A 20,632-nucleotide genomic window follows, 5' to 3' on the forward strand; every position below is an offset into this window, starting at 1 on the left:
CTAAAGATCACATGGAGTATTTTGTTGTGTGTTGTAGTATAAATGAGGTCCCACATCGCTAAAACAATGCAGAATATTATTATATTATTGGTTAAAAAAGGTTTCAAGGTCCTTTGGTTGATAAAATTATTTATGAACTTGATATTTGGACTGGAGGTACTCTGACCTGTAAAACAAAATAACCATTCCCACATCTCTTCCATAGTGTACTTGCCAGCCCATAGAGCCCCATTGTGAACCCGGAAATTTTCAGCACCCTAAGGTTTATTTGCGACTGCAGAATGCAGATTACTATGAAAAACTGAAAAACCTGTCAGTCCGTCTGTCGTTCCATCCTCACGCCTCGTGACATGTCACGCCACCATATATGGTAGGGTCGGGTTTGGGCAGAATAATTTGGTTCCATATTCCTGGGACCATGGATGTGATTAGGCAGATTTGAAGCCGATCTCAGATTTTGAGATCATTTGTGTGCAACTGTGCAAGTGGAAAGTTTGGCTACGTGTGGCATTAGAGGAATGACTATCTGGGTCACCAGAATCGGTAGGATTAATCCTTGCTGAGCGCAAAATGTGTCATGGAAAGCAATACTCTCAATGGTCAGCAATATCAGTACTGTAGTTCTATCCATTTGGCAGCATTGAGGTGCACTGCACATTCCAAGGCTTGGTCAAGTTGTTTTTTAGATATGTTGTTTGTAAGTGTTGTCCCGATCGGATCGGGAGATCGGAAATCGGCTCCGATCACATTATTTTGCTATGATTCCATGCTTTCATAGAAAGAAAACAAAAACCTCAATGACAGTCATTCTAATTAAAGTATAGTCATATTTTGTCTATTGTGCTTGCTATTGTTGGCATAAGTGTTATATCAAAATATAAAGATCGGACCGGGAAAGATCGGTATCGGTATGTCTCAAAATCAAATGATCGGAATCTGATCGGGACAAGTGGTGGACGGATAGACATGGTCATTATAGTTCAAAAGTAATGGCAGACAAGACGATATTAGAGCAGCAAATCAGAGTTCTAGTGCATATTTGTTTTATAAACTAAATTGCAAGCTTTGTCATGTTTCAGTGTCATGTTTTCCTCACCTTGAAAACGGAACACAATTTGCTTAAAAACCCGAACTGGTTTAGAGGGGAATTAAGGCGAGACGGTGTAGGAGAGACAGAGAGTTGAGAAAGCTGAGAGGGATATACGGCATGGGGGAGAGACAAGAGATAATCTATAGTCATGATCTTTCTCATGTCCCTATTATACATTATTATAATGAATCTCTTCATTTGAGGAGGGGTCACTCACAGGATCAGGGTCCTCATTTACCTCTCAACAAATAATTGCAGCTTTCACCCACTCATATCATCGACTACTTCCTGAGTGCCGCAGTTTCATAACCGTTCATCTTGGGACATAATTAGACCTCTATTGTTCCTTTTTTAGTGCAGCCTCATGAATATTCACGTTTGCCAAAGATATCAGAGCTTTTAGCAGCTGGTAGGGACTCATTTTACCCGCAAAATGATACAATTGTTTTCCTCTGATATTGTTTGCCTCCAGCAGTAGTGGGGGGTGTTTGGAGGGGAACAAACAGATGATGAAAGAGCTTGCTTTATGAGCAAGTGAGAGGAGAGGAGAGGAAGTGGAGGTCTGGGACTAGGAGAACCTTTGACAAATGAGAGATGGATAGAAACTTAATGACCTGTGGAGACCATTTATTTTAATTATTTATCCTTTATTTTTGTTTTACAGTGTTTAGTCACTTCACACAAGCAGAAATGGCATTTAGTCAGTCGGGTGGCATCCATCCATAGCAAGGCTTCAGTTCATGATGAATAATGTGCATTATTGTCGCTGTTGGGCAGACACAAATCTCCATATTTCATTATTTTCCTCATACATGAATGCCCTATTTTGTACATGACACTGCAACAAAAGTTACGTGTGTGTGTGTGTGTGTGTGTGTGTGTGTGTGTGTGTGTGTGTGTGTGTGTGTGTGTGTGTGTGTGTGTGTGTGTGTGTGTGTGTGTGTGTGTGTGTGTGTGTGTGTGTGTGTGTGTGTGTGTGTGTTCGCACATGCCTACATGCATGCTTATATCTATTTAATACTGTAGGAGCATCACAAACCTATTCTGTCTAGCATCTTGTAAAGATGGTTAATATGCTATTCTTTGTGATGCTGTAATAACATTTCACAACATAATATGCTTTGATATCTCCAACTTGAACAGTAAATATCTGTGTTCACCAAACAATGTTAAACCATCTAATTTGTTTATATTTATATTGATATGATTGATCATTGGAATGAATGACGCCCCGGAGAGAAGCTCCACTAACATCAGAATTGTGACAATACAAGCTCCTCATATTGAATGAACCTTCGGGCAGTAAGGCACTGCCCTCGCCCTCAGACATTCACTGTCAAAAACATAGATTTATCACATTTTTTCAATTCAAAAATTCACAACTTTGTATTTGTGTCAGTTCTGCAGAGCCAGGTACAAACCTGCTTGGTTTAACGAAGTGAAGCCTGTGGCAAGCTGTTGCAATGGTGTGTGCAGACCGGAGGGTTTGGCTTTAGCATCCGAGAAGGAATGTGGTGAACAGATTTAGTTTGGAGGCATGAGGTTTGTCTGATAATTAGACAAACAAGCCTGTGGCCTCCGGGAGGTGGCAGGTCTAAAACCCACCTGGTCTCATATTAATGCTAACCGAATCTGATGTTTGTCTAATGTCTACGCCTGAAAGAAATGCATCAATAATATATTTAAAGTAAGAAGAAATATATATATAATTTTGACATCTGTAGATGACATCTCATGTCAAACTTGTCAGCCAGATATGTCATATATGGACATATGGGCTGCATTTATATGGCCAATATGGTCATCCCTGACGCTGGCGTAGGGCGGTTTAAACCAGCAGCTTTTCCCCGTAACCCCCAAAACAGTGTCTGAACAGTGACGACTTAACATCAAATACATTTTTTGACTGCAATATGTTGACGTATTTGCCATAAGACAAGGAGGAGAGCATATACCTTCTTTGGACATTTGCAGGTCGATTTTGAAGGTGCAGTTTACCAGGTCGTGATACATAAATTGGCCTCGCTCTGCGCACATTCGTATTATGAAAGGCATATCGGCCCGTGTTGAACGCACTCGGCCCGTGTTGAACGCACACACATTTGGCATACCGCGTCCCTGAATATTTTAGCATTGTGGGAGTGTCCATATGTTAATTATTCTCGCTTTGCGCAATTTGCTATTAAGCCCCTTGACCTAAAGACACTCAGCGCATAACGATTAGACGTGGGTCTGACCACCTCATAAACGCAAAAAGCACTGTTTGATTTGACACTTGAGCGGCTCTGGAAGGCTGGTAGAGTGTTGCCATGTCTGTTTATTATAAGCGGCTTATTTTTCTGTAAAGTTGCTTTGTGTGGTTGCTTTTCTTGTTTCTAAAGTGGTTATTTGGGCTTTTCTCCTAATGTTGTTTAAACCAGTGATCGTCACACAGCACATTCCCATGTCAAGGATCCCCAGATGAATGCATTTGCCCAACTAAGGACAGCTAATCCAAAAATTAAATAAAAAGATTACTTTTGAAAATAGCAGATCTATACCAGCTCACAATGCATCACATTCATTCATTAAAACTATGAACTCTGACTGCAGGGGGATATATAATGATCATTATAACAATGTGCAAGAACATATTTAAAAAGAAGGAAGAACTTTATATTTGTGGACAATCAAAATATGTTTTTTTATTTTAATGTGGTGTCATTCAAATTAATCTGGATATGGCAGACTCACTATTTAGAAAATAAAAACATGGCACTTCATTTAAAATAGGTTACAGACCCCTGTTATATGCTCTTATTTTTATAGACCTATTTACTTGTTTCTATGAGACATGGCGGTTTTGCGTCTTTTAAAAAAAAATGTTGAGATTAGAAACGGCCATAATTCTTTCATTTCTCAACCTTAAAAATAAATAAAAACATCTCCATAATCCGTGGGAAATGTGCTTTCATATGCTGTATCACACCCGATTCAAGTCTTCTTCAATAAAATGCTACGAGCGAACTCAGCGAAGACCATACCATCGGGGCCACAGCATTACGCAGCACGCATTCAACTCATTCCTTCGTCGTGACTTGAATGAAATAAAATATAATAAACGTTATTTTACTGGTGTTTTTCAATATAAACAAATAAAGAGCGTGTGTAGGCTACTGTGTGCAAGTGCAACAGTGCATATACATGCATGCACTAGGCTATATTTCTTCCGTGTCGGGATGGTGATTGAGCTCTTCAAGTTCACAGCCCGTTTGGTCTTTCATAAAAAAAACGTTGATATTAGCCTATAAACACTCATGGTTCTCTCATTTCTCAACCGTTTTATTAAATGTAAAAATCTCCATATTCCTTATGAATCTTGCTTTCATTCGCTGTATGGTACATGGTTCTATCGTTATCGAATTAATTAATTACGCATGGATTGGCAATTTGCCAATATGCTGCTATCTACTCGCAATTCCATTCCGATCTGAAAGGTGGGTCTGTTCTTTTGAGGCATAAAGGTGACAGCATGCAGTGCAATAGGAATAATTAACCCAAATGTGACAAAGGCATGTCATGTCTTCTATGGTGCCAGCCTGAAGAAATGTCATACCACGACCCCCAAAGTGCGCATTCCGTATGTGACATCAGCTGACTGGTAAAGAGAATAGTACGGACATGTTGATTGGGTACGTCTCAAACACGCCTTAAACACACCCATGACTAATTCAAGGCCGTTTTGCGCACTCCGCGGGGTGTCAAAAGCGCTTCTTAACATGCCCAAAATTGCAATATGACATACTACACGCCCCCAGATCATAATACTGTAATTAGATTAGTAATATAGAAGTAAGTAACATAGAAGTCCTAAATCGACCCCTTGGTATCAGTGTGCCCTTGAGTAGGGCAGGAAACATATTAGAACGGTGGCGGTCTCGGGTATGACCGTCTTTTAACATGCATGAGCCTGATGGGGCGGCATTTCTGCCAATAAGCACAGATGCTCCGCAAATGATCTCTGAGTATATTAAGGTTAAAGGAAAAAAACGAGAGAATTTCATTACGGAGGGGTCTGCAAGGCCAACACTGCTCCCCATGCATCCCTAGACAGTCAGGTCAGGAGGTTAGAGGAGGGCTTGGCAGGGCAACTGGTAATTAAAGAAATCGATCAGCATCTCTTAGAGAATCTCTGAGGAAGGAAAGCAGCGGAGCCACTCTGTATTATTCTTTAAATGATACGACTGAAACGTATAACTATACTTGTCTCCTCCTTTAATGCCTCGGATGAATCATTCACTTTAACTGCATCTGAGAATCCCATTAAACCTTTTAAAGTTTGGCCCAGGTTCACATGCTTGGCTCCAAGAATCCAAGGGCAGTTGAGAATTCCCATTTTGTGTCATGCTGAAGGTTAATTTAACAAAATCACCTAATAGTGGTATTTTTTATTTCTAGTTGAGGCTCCTGATATGCTGCACGTGGCATTTAATTTAATGGCTATAATTGTCCACTTAATGGCTGTTTGTCCACTCGGTGCCAAAAACTATCCTACCCTTATCTTGTCATCATTTAAGTTGTGATTACAGTTAATAATTAGCCTAATGTGGAAATGGGAGGAGTTTAGGGTGTGGGATTGTGGCCATTACCTCATTTACAACCAAGCATTCACTGAGACGCCAACTCACATTCATGGCATTCCAGACAGATCTAGTTTAAAGGATTTTCCTTTTAAATAAATAATAAACGTATACACATGTGTGGTGGTGTCTGTATCTGCACAGACCCTTCCCTGTGCCTGTATTGTTGTCTTTTACTTTGCCTGGGAGATTTCTGGACACCGACCCTTGGGCAGTAGTTGTGTGCTATTGTTGTAGTTGAGCCGGGGAAGTGGAGCCAACTTTGAATGTTGTCTTAACAAACGACAACTGACAAATCCTACTCGTTAAAAGGCCTTAACTATAATATGGCTATTCTAAACGGTTCACCTAGACCTCGAGGCATGTACAAATCCGTCCGCAATCGCCAATCAAGTCTAAGTGGGATTTCCATGCAACAAACCTTTATCTCTAATCAGCCTTAATTGCTGATTCTGGGAATCTTGCAAAGGCAAAGTTGCCCACTCTGGCTCTCCAGCTCAAACTGTACAGTAATTTACTCCAAAACCTCCCGGCTGTCCAGCTCACAGATGGGACTACAAAGCGAGTCATGGAGCCTGCCGTCCACAGCTGTGGACAGATGAGTTTTGTTTATTTAAAGGCGTGGTATTGTCAGTGGCAGGCATGACCCAGAGGTCAGGTCGGGCCTTGCTGCTTTTTGTAAGAAAAGTCTTCCACCCTGTTTATTTTTCTGCCAGCCTATTGTGAGGGCTGACAGTTGAGGTGTAAATTGTAGCGATTGGCCACCTGACTGCAACATTGCCAGGGAAAGCTTTGTGATCTGTACTGGTTCCACACAGGGTCTGTGTGCTTTTTGGGACAAACGTAGTGACTGGTAGCTCAAATGTGGGTTCAACTCTGCACAACACAAATATAGAAATAGCCTTTCTTCCCGCCTTCAGACTTTTGCTTTCAGTCCAGGCTCCAGGAGGAGACATGACGTCCCAGAGGGTCAACACGTTCTACCCGAACACAAATAGACTTCCATAGTGAAAGGATCGGCCGTGGGCCAACAGAACAAAACGGACACACAATCTTCCTTTTCCAGTGCCAAACACCAGCATAGGCACTAATTAGAGGCTGAGGCTAAAGCGCTGAGGGACGAAGGAAGCGTTGTAACCCGAGGACGGCCTCTACTGCTGCATGACAAGACTTGGTCGTTGGAAAGAACGTGAAAAAGCCCAAGTGTCGAAAGAGTTCAATTCAATTTAGTCACATATGTTTTTTGGGAGGGGTTTTTGTCCACTGCAGCACATGCACTGCCTTTATTGGGCTGACGGGTGCTAACAGACGTCTGGGATGCTTTTTTAGAAAACACTGTCCAGTTTGTGTCTGGTACAAGTTATTCAGGCCATTTCTGGGCTTTGTGTTTGCACCTAATTCAGTGCAGAGGTTTTCCAGTCAGTGTGTATTCATTGTAAAATGAGCAGGATTTGAACAGATTTTTTTTGCTTTTTAATTCACAGAACCAGAACCCAGTGTATCAAATAACACAGTGCTGCTCTGATGATGTTGTTGTTTATTTGTGACCCAGAACATGTCATGACCCAATTCTCTGTTCTGACTGAGAAACATAAACTGAAGTAAGTCTCACGGTTTCTCTTCTCACTTTCACTCTTCACACAGGCATGTGCACGCACCCACGTAAGCCACAAAGCGTATGCACATGCACACATATACATGCACTCATTACAGCTCCTCGCTGCGGTGTTGTGGTGTCAAGTTGGGTCATCCGATCCGAGCTGCAGATGTTTGGCGGAGCGTTCGGAGGATAAGCTAGCAGACAGCCCCTCCTGTCACCGTGTTGGTTTAGTTGGGAGTCTGGAGAGACGGCGGGCCCCTTTTAGTGCCTGTTCTGAGGTTACGGCTCCCTCTGACCTCTGGCCCCATTAGTTAAAGGTTATTTAAGGGGTTGTGATCAGCCACCTGTTGCTGAGAGGGTACTGGAGCTCAGGTGTTCTTATGACTGAGCACTGTACCGGTCACTGATGTCATCAGGACATCAGCAGCTATCGCTGAAGATTCTCTTCTCTCTGTCTCTGTGCGGCATGACGCCTAAGGGGTGGGTGAGCCGTCTAGAAGTGTGTGTGTCCTTATGTCCCCCTTATATGCGTATTTATGTGTCTGTGTATGTATGTACTGTACAGTATCTGTGTTCCCCACATTTTGTGTCAGTCTGTCCATGGCTAATCTTGCAAACCACTGATCGGTGCCAAATGCCTTGTGCAAGCTGCCAGCAGGCCAAAGAACTAAATCTCTTGAATGTTTTGTGTGAATTTCTAATCTCAGACAACCGTCCCTGCAGGTTATGGGTATTTCGAGAACCCTACAACTTGGAGGCCAATATGAATGACTGTCCCCGACTACACATTTGGACAAGAGTGATGTCATATCATGTCACAAGTATAGTTTAGTACTGTATTTAAGTAAATTGTTTTATTTTATTTTATGGACTTAATTTACTTGAGTATTTGTATTTTGGGATATACTTGTTGGATACTGTACTCCGGTATTTAAACTCGAGAACAAATTTGACTGAGCGACTTTTACTACTGAGCGTCTTTCTCCTTCTCACATACTTGCTCGTTGTTTCTCTCAGTGTTCATATGAAGTTAAATGCCGGGGTTGCCCTTGTCAGTGTCTGTGTCACGTCTCTCTGTGTTTCTGTGTGTAACTGTGAGGTGACCGATTGGTCCAGCTCATGGTGGCGCTATTATAATAGGCGGGGACCGCATGTAATATGCAATATGGTGTCACTTGCAGAAAAATAGCCTATGCACAAGCTCACAATGTGTGTTCAATGAAACACACTGTGAGCTTGTTGATCATCTATTTTTAGCAAGCGTTACTATCATACGACCCCAGCATCCTTATCGTGGGGATCGAAACTTTCACTAAAAATAGCAGATCGACAAGCTCACAACGCATCGCGTGGTGACTCGCTGAGATTGTCGATCGCCTATTTCCAGCGAAAGCTTTCACCACAATAACAGAAAACAGAAAATACACTAGCATAGAGCCCTGATGGACTTCTCCACTCAACCATATGGGGTTCCCATTTAGGCCTGAGGCCGATTCTTAAAAACGCCTCTAAATCCTGACCTAGGTTTTCTGAAAAACTTCAAATATTTATATAGCAGCATCAAAATGTTTACATTTTTGAATACTGTACATACTGTACAGAACCCCAAAATGGGTTCCCCGACCTGAGGGGGTAAAACACCAAAAGGGGTTCCCGCGCAGAATGGGTTAAGTGGTTAGGCACGCCTATGCGTTGTTACATCGTTACCACAGCAGCCAGTGCAGATAAGTCAACAATTTCTGTGAATACGTGTGTCTGGTCTGATCACTTGAAAATAACCGTGCGCCAGTCGCTCCTAAAGCTCAGGTTTGAGGCAAATCGGTCAACCGATAATTCCCAGTAGGTTACTTATTGCGCCGATCTTATCCAGCCGATCGGCTCGCCTGGAGCCTACTGGCTGCGATTGGCGTTGATGACACGTTAACCGATCTTATCGGTCTAGTCAGGTCTACTGAGCCTAGTGAAAATGACAAGCCTCCTCATACCCTCCCCTAAACATAACCGCAAGCATGTCGCAGCGCGGTCCTAATATTAACGCATGCTCGCCAACCTTATTAATCCTGTCGTTTTCTTTTTTCAGTCGGCAGAGCATGCCCATACTCGAAAACAGTCGTACTGATCCTAAGTGATCACTGCAGTCTTGTCTATTGATAACAGTCGAATCGGGTGAATCGGTTTGACTGCAGTCTGAGCTGGCCTGGCTAAATAAAACCATTATGGAGGTAAATCCTGATTTAATCCTTTCTTGACAGAAGTCAGAGCCAACGGGGGATGATTCAATCTGCCAGTCAAACTGTCTTTGATATTCAAATTGGCTGTGATTTAATATCGCTAATATTTGCCCTCTGGTCTTTTATTGTAAAACATTTCCAAGGTTTTAAGAGAGAACACTGCCTCGTCTATGGAAAACCTGGCTACGCAGCTGTGTCTTTGCTCAGGTTACAACCGATAGGCACACACTGCACAATAAATGAACTGCCAATTTGTCTTGTTGGCAGACCAATACATTGGACACAACACCCATTGAGACAGTAGATTATATTAGACAGCAGACATTATTTGAAGCCGTAATGTGCAGTGTCAGACTCATCACATCTTGTTTAGTGCTGGATAACATGTCTGGCAGACTAAACCACTACAGAACTGCCCCCAGTGGTCTCATGAAGCTAACTTCTTTTTTTTTAATGGCATGAAAGATTCCCGCGGTGAGTATTCAGACCTCACTTTTTTCTCTTCTACCCACATCGACTGTAAAAAGCACCAACGGCAGTAAATATCCTAAGCAGGGCCGGGAATTTACTGCACCTGTACTCGCGCTGCACACAGGCCTAACAAGGCACAGATGTGATTGCATCCCATCGTATACGGTCTGGGGGAAAGAAAATAGGAACTCATTGTTGGGTCTCGGTTTCATATCAACTGACAGGAGCCTGGTGTAGCTCCGCCCCCTCAGGGGCTTCCGAAGCCTCCGTTCCAGCTTTGATCATGAGGCAACAATGGGGCCAGCATTAAAAACAATTTAGTTTTAGTGTCACTGTCACGGCAGCATGGCCTGTCGTTTACAGGAGAGGAAATATCTGTCATGACTGGTTACAGATGATGTACGACGTATTTGAGGCCAACGGTGTGGCATTGGGATCTAATGTGTGAAAAATAATAATTGCCCCCCTAAAGAACACCGCCACATATGCCGACACATACGCCACATGGTACTAGGAACTCCGAGGCATGGCATGGTAACTTAAGAGTGACTTACCTTGGAGTCAGGGTTGACATGGAGAAATACAGGCCGACTCTCCCCTTCTAGCATTTGATGTGTGAGCTCATGTTTAAAGCAGCTAGACCTTTGCTCGGAGAATTGCTGTGTATTTAAATGATCCTGAAGCCAAAGTTATGTCCGCTCTATCACAGAATATGAACACCAGATAAACCAGCAGACCCCAGGCTTGGTTGTAATGGGACAAGGTCATGATTTAATATGAATGAGGTTATTGTAGTTCTCCTCCTGACACAATGCTGGACAAGACTCTGCTCTTGGATGAGAAACATGCAGCATGTAATTTTCTGCTTTTACTCAGGTGTGTGTGTGTGTGTGTGTGCGTGTGGTGTGCATGTGTTTGTGCACGCCCTGTGCAACCCTTGCAATTATCTTCGCTTTCTTTGTTAAGAACAGAGCAATACTGATATTCTTAACCACTTAAGCCCTGGCATCACTACAGGTGAAAATGTTCAAAATATTTCAAAATAGTTAAACACATTTTGACCAGCTGCGAAGCAGACTGGGCTACATTCTATAGGCTTGGCAGTGACAACTTCTCTTCTCTTTGGCTGCCTCGTCTTTAGGCAAGCACACTTTTTGCCTCTAGCCGACCTCTCAGCCAATGGGATAGTAGTATTGCAGTGCCTGCATGGCTGCATCTTTCCGCGTGCTGAAAATGGCCAATCTACAAGCTCACGACGATATCTTGATCTGACTAGCCCTCGCTGGCACGGTGCGTGAGTCCCCCTCCTATAGTCCTCCCCCAGTTGTTTCACACAGACGGCGAGTCACTCTACCACAGACTACCGCGGACCCCCATGCAGACCCCCGCGATTTCGACACATATGAGAGATGTTCTTTAATACCTGCCAAGCCAATGTCAACATACAGTACAACCGACAGCTGTGCGTGAGGTGCGATATATTATGGTTTGGAGACTGGCCTACCTGAGAGTGTACAAATACAACCAAATTGACCCATAACAGTCCATTTGTACAGTCTCAGAGTTTGTTATAAAAGGGTCCTTTGGTTCCATTTGCAGTAGGCTAAGGCCTACACTCTCACGGTTAGTCACCTGGACAGATCCTGTTGTTGTTTCCACACAAATACAGATATTTACATTTCATAGCACAATTCTGGAGATATAAGACAGCAGCTGGTTATTAATTGATAATTGATTATTTTAAGTACACGCTTGTGACGTGTTGTGAGTGTTTAGATCTGCTATTTTCTGGCCTGGGCCGTGGCTCAGCGGTCCAGGCACCTTGCCTGGTGGCCCGGTCTGGCAGTGTGCCGCGGGTTCGACACCGATCCCGACGGCCTTTCCCCCCATCTCTCTCTCCCCATTTCATGTCGGCCTACTGTCTGTCCCTCCCTAAAAAATATCATTTTATATTTTCTAACTAGGCTTAAGTGGTTAAATGTAATATTCTTATTAGTCCCAGGAGGAGTGTGCAGACATTATTCTAGCAGAAGTCTTTGTGTGTGCTCCTACTGTACCAGTGTGCATCTCTCTCTCTCTCTCTCCATAGACCCCTGCGTGCACACTGTTCTCTGTTCTCAGTTGTGGGGAAGTTAATGTTTAACAGCATGAATGGTTCACCCACCAACGTGTGAACAAAGCACAATGGTAGCTCTGTACAGCTCGGCCTCCTATTTATTCAGACTCACTTCCTCTCCTAATAGCCGGCTCTACTTTCCTCACAGGAAAAAAAAATAAGTAGGTCAAGGAGAAGTCATGTTTGAGGTGATTCAGCGTGGAGGGAGCGCTGTCTGATCACAGAACAACACTGGTTAACCCTGAGAGTGAGGTCATTTTCAACTTGGACTTTCAAGGCCTGGAATTGGATCCGACTGTTGGAGTGTGTGTTAGTACAGCGGCTGAACATGAGGTTTTATATTAACAGAGAAAGTTTAGGAGACAAAAAAAACGAAACAAAGTGTGTGTGTGTGTGTGTGTGTGTGTGTGTGTGTGTGTGTGTGTGTGTGTGTGTGTGTGTGTGTGTGTGTGTGTGTGTGTGTGTGTGTGTGTGTGTGTGTGTGTGTGTGTGTGTGTGTGTGTGTGTGTGTGTGTGTGTGTGTGTGTGTGTGTGTGTGTGTGTGTGTGTGTGTGCGACTTGCAGCCTCGTGGGTCTTGTGTTGATCACAAACGGGCATTCAGGGAGAGCCTAGGTACTTTCTTTTTGTAAACGGTCGCCGCTTGGAAAACAAAAGAAACCACAGAATCACTCGGCTCATTCCTGCAGAGGAATGTGGTGACATTGTTCACCCACCTCTTGCAATTACACTTGATGAGTGCTTCATAGGATTATACAAGATATTCCCAGACTTTTAGGATTAAGTATGATTTCATGCAGGTCTGTGTGTGGACTATACCTTTTCATCTGAGTCTAACTTTCTTTTCATTCATCTCTGGAGTTTTTTTTCTCTCTTCTCTTTTTCGCCACAGCAGCAAACCTCAGATTTTCCTTTCACATTTCTCCCCCTTTAATTACAACCTTAATAACAAAGCATTCCATTCAACGTTTAACTGATTTTTTCCCAAGGCAGTATATGCTCAGGAGTGGGTCCCCAAAAACCATGTGTCTATGTAGAATTGCCCCGGTATGTTGGGGGGATTTTCTTTCCTGTTGGAACCGCTTACATTAAAACCATATGTTATACTTACTGTTCCACTCACTGTAGTGTACAGTACATCTGGGGTCATATATTCAACCATCGTGTATATTTTTTACATTAATCATTATGTACTTTATGGGTCCTATATGTTGGAGCCCCCTGTAATAGGGATGTAATTAAAAACATGTTGTGATGGAAGGCCAGACTCTAATAATACAAAAGCTATCAGCTTGTTGCCTAGTCCTGAGCAAGAAAACTGAAGTGAGAGAGGACCCTGCAGTCAATCAAACGGTGCTCTGTAGCTACTTGCAGCTCTGATTAAAGGGCAATAAAACCCATTTATTCCTTTCTTTCAATCAATTCTGCAAAGACATCAAAAGAGCGCTTGGCTGCAGTCAGAGAGAGAGAAGCCTGGTTGGATGACTATGAATGGGATCACGGAGGGGTTTTGCCTTGTCAAATGTACCGGATCCCGAGGCGCACTCTGGCCACGGAAACCCCTCGCGTCTTTGTCAATACTGCACAAAACATCCATTCGCTACCTGCGAGGAGTGCAAAGGAAGAATGGCTTTGCAAAAGTTTGCTTTAGCCCCAAACAAGGTGTGTATTATTTGAGGAAGGCACAGTTTGTTTTGGGTGCCAGAGCTCCTGGGTGTTGTGAAAGAGTCTGTTCATTGAGAAGTCTTGCCCGGGTTTTGTTTTTCTTTACGTCGGCTCTTCTGTCAGTCAGACTGGTCTCGGCCTGGCGTGGGCCCAGCTCTAAATGAAGACATCAAAGTAATACTTGCAATCTGATGTAATCAGAAAAAGCGTGTCATGTCTGTTTTATACCTTTTTTAATATTTCTGATAGGCGGCATTGGAGTCTATGCCAGGTGAAGAGAATGAGCTTTCATCAAGTTGGATCTTGATATGAAGGCTGGTGTAAAGGAAGGATTAGTAAAGAGCTGGATCGTGGCCTAGCTATCCAACATTGATAAGTATGAACAACTTCAGTCAGTGCTGACTTTTAAGTGAGCTTACCTTTACTCTGTCCAGCATGCCATAGCCGTAAAGGCCAGTTTTGTTTAATCGGTGGTTGATTCGCGTCAAATTTAGCATGTTGTAGCATTTTTTGCTAGCGCCAAGCTGCGATCACGTAAAAAACGGCAAAAAATCCCCATGTAAAGACGGCTTTATATGCATTATGGCTCATCTGCCAAAAATGCGATATTCGGCGCTTGATTAGAGCTTAGATTGACTAGTTGTGATGTCGGATAGACAGGCCCAATTCCACTACTGTGACCTGGCCGACTTTCACTTCCGGTTCAAACTGACGTAAACATCCGCTACTTTTTGGGAAATATATTACAAATACGCTGGCACGGGTCGGGCAACAACCCCATCTGATCATTATCTTTGCTTATTGAAAGCAATAGTGTGGTCTATACGTTATACTAAGTACCAAAGTGTACTTAGTTACAGTACTTTTACGCCACTGGACAGACCACTTCTCAGGTCAGAAATATTGTCCTTGGAAGCGTCCAGAGTTCCAGTGTTGGCTCTGAACCTGGTTCTTCTGATCGTGTCCAGGCTCTGCTCTCGGAGCCAACTTGAACCTGCCAGTGTTTTCCTTTCTGTCGCTGAATGAAGTCAACATGAATCACGCTGCTGGTGTTTCCTCACTCAAAACGCATGGCAAAAATAAAACCGCAATCAAGCATTTCAATGCCAGTGCCAGAGCGTGCCGCGGATATGGTTAGTCATCTGTTTGAACCACTAACAAACTTCCAACAGTGTTTCTATATTGTACCCCTGCTGCTGTGTGTGTGTGTGTGTGTGTGTGTGTGTGTGTGTGTGTGTGTGTGTGTGTGTGTGTGTGTGTGTGTGTGTGTGTGTGTGTGTGTGTGTGTGTGTGTGTGTGTGTGTGTGTGTGTGTGTGTGTGTGTGTGTGTGTGTGTGTGTGTGTGTGTGTGTGTGTGTGTGTGTGTGTGTGTGTGTGTGTGTGTGTGTGTGTGTGTGTTTTTCTTTTGTGACAAACACATTTAATGGAATAAATTGTTAGACAGAGTGACCTTACGTTTAGACGATAGATTGATCCTTTTCGCTGTTCAGATATACAGTAGGATAATAACAGCTATGGAGTCTTCCTGGGTGGATCCTAACTGTTGTTTCTCTGCCAGGCGTTCAGGACTCCCACCAGGAGAAGATCCTAACGGTGACTGGAGAGGGAATGGTGCAGAGTCCAGATTACCCACACACCTACCCCAGGAACACCGCACTGGTCTGGAGGCTGGTAGCCAGCAGCAACATGAGGATACAGCTGACCTTCGACCAGCGATTTGGACTGGAGGACCCCGAGGATGGAATCTGCAAGTATGTAACGTACAGTACAGGGTGATTCTTAGACGGATGGGTGGATGGACTGACAGTCATACAGACAGAGAAAGATAGGTTGATTCTTAGACAGATGGGTAGATGGATGGACTGACAGTCATACAGACAGAGAAAGATAGGTTGATTCTTAGACAGATGGGTGGATGGATGGACTGACAGTCATACAGACAGAGAAAGATAGGTTGATTCTTAGACAGATGGGTAGATGGTAAGGTTGGGCGATATGCCAATTTTTTTCAACCGCCCATCGTCTGACCAATATTCGCCGATTGACGATGTATTCGTGTCATAAAAGTAAAGTGAGAACAGCTCACTGCAGGTCGCAAAAAAGCCATATCTACAAGCTCTCAAGGCGCCGCATCCTGCCTGTTTTTGCAGCTCCGTTCGCTAGGCGTTGAGAGCTTGTAGATCAGTCTGTTTCTGCTGCGCAGCCAGGTAGCTCCCTTCCCTCCCCGCACCGGTCGTCGGAGGCTCGGAGCGGAGCAGCGGAGCCCACAAGCTGCTGCGGCCGCCCCGGGCTGATCCACACAGCTGACACAGGCTCTCAAGGCGTCGCGTCCTGCCTGTTTTTGCAGTGCCGTTCGCTACGCGTTGAGAGCTTGTAGATCTGTCTATTTTTGCAGCGCTGGTGTCGGGGTTTGTTCACGTTGTCCATAAAATAACTTAGATTACAGGCGGAGATGAAGTTCAATCAGTGGGTTGCACCAGTATTGGCTACACGCTAAGCTAAGCGCTAAAGCTAATGAATGATCCCCGTGCCTATACACTAACACTAGTAGACAGTTTTTTTATTTCCCCCCCCCGACTTCACGGGTGAGGCATTGGGATTGTGATGAGACACGAGACAGCAGTGTGCATTCTGTTGTGACTGTATTAAACTGCATGGGTCTGGACTCCGGAGCTTAAACAACATGTAGGCTACAGCCTTCCTCAGCTCCCAGCCAGGCTGCCGTAAGTGCCGTGCCCCGGTGCCCGATGCTGGCTGCTGACAGTGCTGAGTGCGGGGACTGATACCATTATAACGGGGGATTTCCACCCGGCCGCTGTTACTACTTTGCTGGGCCAAATTGTTGCTCACACTTTACAGGTTATCTGGGCTAAATCGTCCCGAGAAATCGCCTAATAAAAATATTCGGCGATTGGTTTCGTATATTCGCGATTGACGATGTATTCGTATCGTCACCCAACCCTAGTAGATGGATGGACTGACAGTCATACAGACAGAGAAAGATAGGTTGATTCTTAGACAGATGGGTAGATGGATGGACTGACAGTCATACAGACAGAGAAAGATAGGTTGATTCTTAGACAGATGGGTAGATGGATGGACTGACAGTCATACAGACAGAGAAAGATAGGTTGATTCTTAGACAGATGGGTAGATGGATGGACTGACAGTCATACAGACAGAAAGATAGGTTGATTCTTAGACAGATGGGTAGATGGATGGACTGACAGTCATGCAGACAGAGAAAGATAGGTTGATTCTTAGACAGATGGGTAGATGGATGGACTGACAGTCATACAGACAGAGAAAGATAGGTTGATTCTTAGACAGATGGGTGGATGGATGGACTGACAGTCATACAGACAGAGAAAGATAGGTTGATTCTTAGACAGATGGGTGGATGGATGGACTGACAGTCATACAGACAGAAAGATAGGTTGATTCTTAGACAGATGGGTAGATGGATGGACTGACAGTCATGCAGACAGAGAAAGATAGGTTGATTCTTAGACAGATGGGTAGATGGATGGACTGACAGTCATACAGACAGAGAAAGATAGGTTGATTCTTAGACAGATGGGTAGATGGATGGACTGACAGTCATACAGACAGAGAAAGATAGGTTGATTCTTAGACAGATGGGTAGATGGATGGACTGACAGTCATACAGACAGAGAAAGATAGGTTGATTCTTAGACAGATGGGTAGATGGATGGACTGACAGTCATGCAGACAGAGAAAGATTGGTTGATTCTTATACAGATGGGATGATGGGTAGATGGATGGACTGACATTCATACAGACAGAGAAAGAGGTAGACAGATGGAAAGAAAGAAAGCCAGGCAGACAAATGGACTATGGGTAGAGAGATCCATATATTAGGCAGGTAGATCTAGAGAGATACTGGCTTCTAATCTCAGGGGGTTTCCCCTGTTGTTGTCATGCTGCCCACGTGTCCTGTGTTATCTCAAAGACATATGCCCTGCTGTGGTCCATTTTCAAAGACGTAGAGTGGGAGCGAGGACATTTGGTGAGATTGCCTGGCCGACCGTAGCAGCTGGTTAATATTGAAACCCTCGCCAGCCCTGTGATTTGTTTGGCGACTAGGCGAAGCAGGACAGCATTTACTTGATGTAGTCGATTTTGTGTTTTTTAAGACGAGGCCATGGGATTTCTCCAAAGTCACACAGCATTCCTAGCTAACCGTCCGCACGCACGCGCGCGCGCGCGCACGCACTGGAATCCATGAGGTCCAATGATCGATTCATCCTCCCTGAATGAAACCCTACAGCTCTGCTGTCAATGCATCAACACTGACCAGAGACGAGGCTACTACTGACCAGAGACGAGGCGAGAGGAGTTGAGGTGGAGGTGAGAGGCGCCGAGTCGCACGCTGTGCGGTTAGCCATTCCTGAAGAGCCCCCTATTGGCTGATGGAAAGCAGCTGTGTGTCCCCAGAGAGCTGACAGGGTGTCGATGGACGCCATGACCTCAGCGCTGCTCCTACATCAACAATCACCCTTGACAGGTTTACACTGTTTAAGCTGTTGTAGTAGGTGACAGGTGGACCAGACTGTGTGCCGCTACAGCTACCTGTGTTACCAAGTCTAGTTGTCTCTGAGTTCCAGCACATTTATTATTATGTTTCTTTTATTATGCACATAAGGCTGGACTGCAGCCTGTGTGCATATTCGGCATGAATATCTTTTGCATAACCTTTCATGTGGACGAGGATATATATATATAATTATATATATATATATACACGTCTATTACGGATCTGCACAATGCTTCATCTCTAGTCGCACGTTGGCCGGCGGGTTCTACACGTGGGTTTCTCAACACGTGGGTTGGGACTAAACCACAGTCGCCCAGATGTTCTGACAGGATCATACGGAGAGAACTTTAATAGAGTAACACTTACAACTTCCTGTTTCCAGGGTCACGGGAGTCCTTGCCACGTCGTCCACCACTCCAGAAACCACATTATTTTTTACTGTTGTTTTGTTTTTTTCCCTTGGTCCGAGGCTCAGCATTTTGAACAGGTCCCAAAACACACAGCTGGCAGAGCAACGTGCGCACACATGTCTAAACTACGCTATCGACATCTCCACTATTTGTGTGTGTCTCTTCCTCTCTTTTCTTACCCCCCCCCCTCCCCTCCTCTCTCTCTCTCTCTCTCTCTCTCACTCTCTCTAACACACACACACATGTGCGCACACACACACACACACACGCACGCAATCTTCATTCTGTCTATGAAGTCGAGTGAATAAGAGTGTCTACTGAATGCCCGAATTGTAAAAGTAATCTCCGAGTCTTTATCTCTCCCACTTCAGTTTCATTCTTCTCCTGTCTCAGTCTCGATCACTTCACAATTTCAGTCTCTCTCTCTCGCTCTCTCTCTTTATTTCTCTCCATTCACACATTCTTATCTGCTTCTTCATGGCCTCTTGTTTCATTGTACTTTTATATATATATATATATAAAAAAAAAGAAAATTTCAGTCCGGTCACGTTTAGAGCACACAATTCACACAGTGCATACCCACTGATGTCACTGGCTCACAGTGTTATACTGCCTCTACAGAACTATCGTTTATGTTATCAAAACTAATTCCACGGCATATTCAGCAGTCGGCAAACCCCGACGACCGTTGTGTTGTTGTTTTTGTACATGCTGTGGTCAGTCGAGAACCGCTCTCTGACCTACTGTCCCTGAGTGAGTGACAGACAAACCCGCAGCCGAACTCTGCATCATGGGAAAATGGAGCATGCTGTCCGTGCGTGATGAGCTCTCCGTTTTGTACATTTTCGGGTCTGACTGACCGACCCGACAAGACTTGTAGTGGATACATGGTCGCAGCTAAAACCGCTCTGTATGATACATGATTCTATACAAAGTAATAAACACATGACAGTATTCGGTGGGAGACAGCTGTTCATTGCTGCTGAGGTGTACTGTATACAGGACACACACACACACACACACACACACACACACACACAGATTGAATGTCAAGCACAGACACTCTTACATCTCAGCTTTATGCGTGCATGCGTGGGATGGGCAGAGAGTGTGTGTCTTGTCTGCTGCTGGTTGGCATGGCAGCAACGGAAGAGTTTTGGCACATCGTACAGATCAGTGCAGTTCTGTCTACTGTCTAGAATGCAATGCAATGTGGACATGAAAACGTTTGGAATAGTAAATTGCAAATAGTATGCTGATTTGATCAAAAACAGTTGTCTGGCTGGCTGTCTTTCCCAATCCGTTTTTTCCCTGTCTTTTATCTCTACTGTATATACAGTACCTCACCCTATTTCTTTCTCTCTAGCTGTCTCACTCTGTCCCCCATCTTCTTTCTCTCTCTCTCATTGCCCCCCCCCCCCTCTCTGATCTGATTCCTTTCTCCAGGTAGCTCTATATATTCCAGGACATTTGTAAACATGTGGTACAACACTGCAGGATCTGAGACACATGTCTGTGTGTGACAATGTGTCCCTCCTACATTATTAATGGAACATCTGTCAGGATGTGTGTGGAAGCTGATCACAGAGACACACTGCTGCTGTCTCCTTCTGAAGCATAACGGCACACACCAAAGACTCGACTAATATGTAATCTATGTAATATAGTTCCAGTGTTATGATTGGCTCTCCAGCCATGCTCAAAATGACAATAATGCTACCAAGCCATGCTCAAATGAAAGATATAGCATCACTAAATTGAATTACGGCGACAATGATTAGAAATATAGCATCTGTTCAGCCTTGCTGGCTGACTCTAGCATACTCCCATCAGCTGTTTTTTTTTCTTTCTTTTAAGCCAATATTTTAGTTATA

At 44.1% G+C, this 20,632-nt stretch overlaps 1 protein-coding gene across 2 annotated transcripts in view; it reads left to right on the top strand.

Moving 5' to 3' along the window:
• pdgfc (platelet derived growth factor c) overlaps positions 1 to 20,632 on the top strand; it is a 63,704-nt gene that overhangs the window by 21,675 nt on the left and 21,397 nt on the right. For both annotated transcript variants that reach the window (XM_083786564.1, XM_083786565.1), the window contains exon 2: positions 15,349 to 15,541. In XM_083786564.1, coding sequence (XP_083642690.1) covers positions 15,349 to 15,541 — 193 coding nt within the window. The remainder of the gene's footprint in view (positions 1 to 15,348; positions 15,542 to 20,632) is intronic.

This window comes from Protomyctophum parallelum, assembly GCF_964188405.1.
Source record: "Protomyctophum parallelum genome assembly, chromosome: 16".
NCBI classification, from domain to species: domain Eukaryota; kingdom Metazoa; phylum Chordata; class Actinopteri; order Myctophiformes; family Myctophidae; genus Protomyctophum; species Protomyctophum parallelum.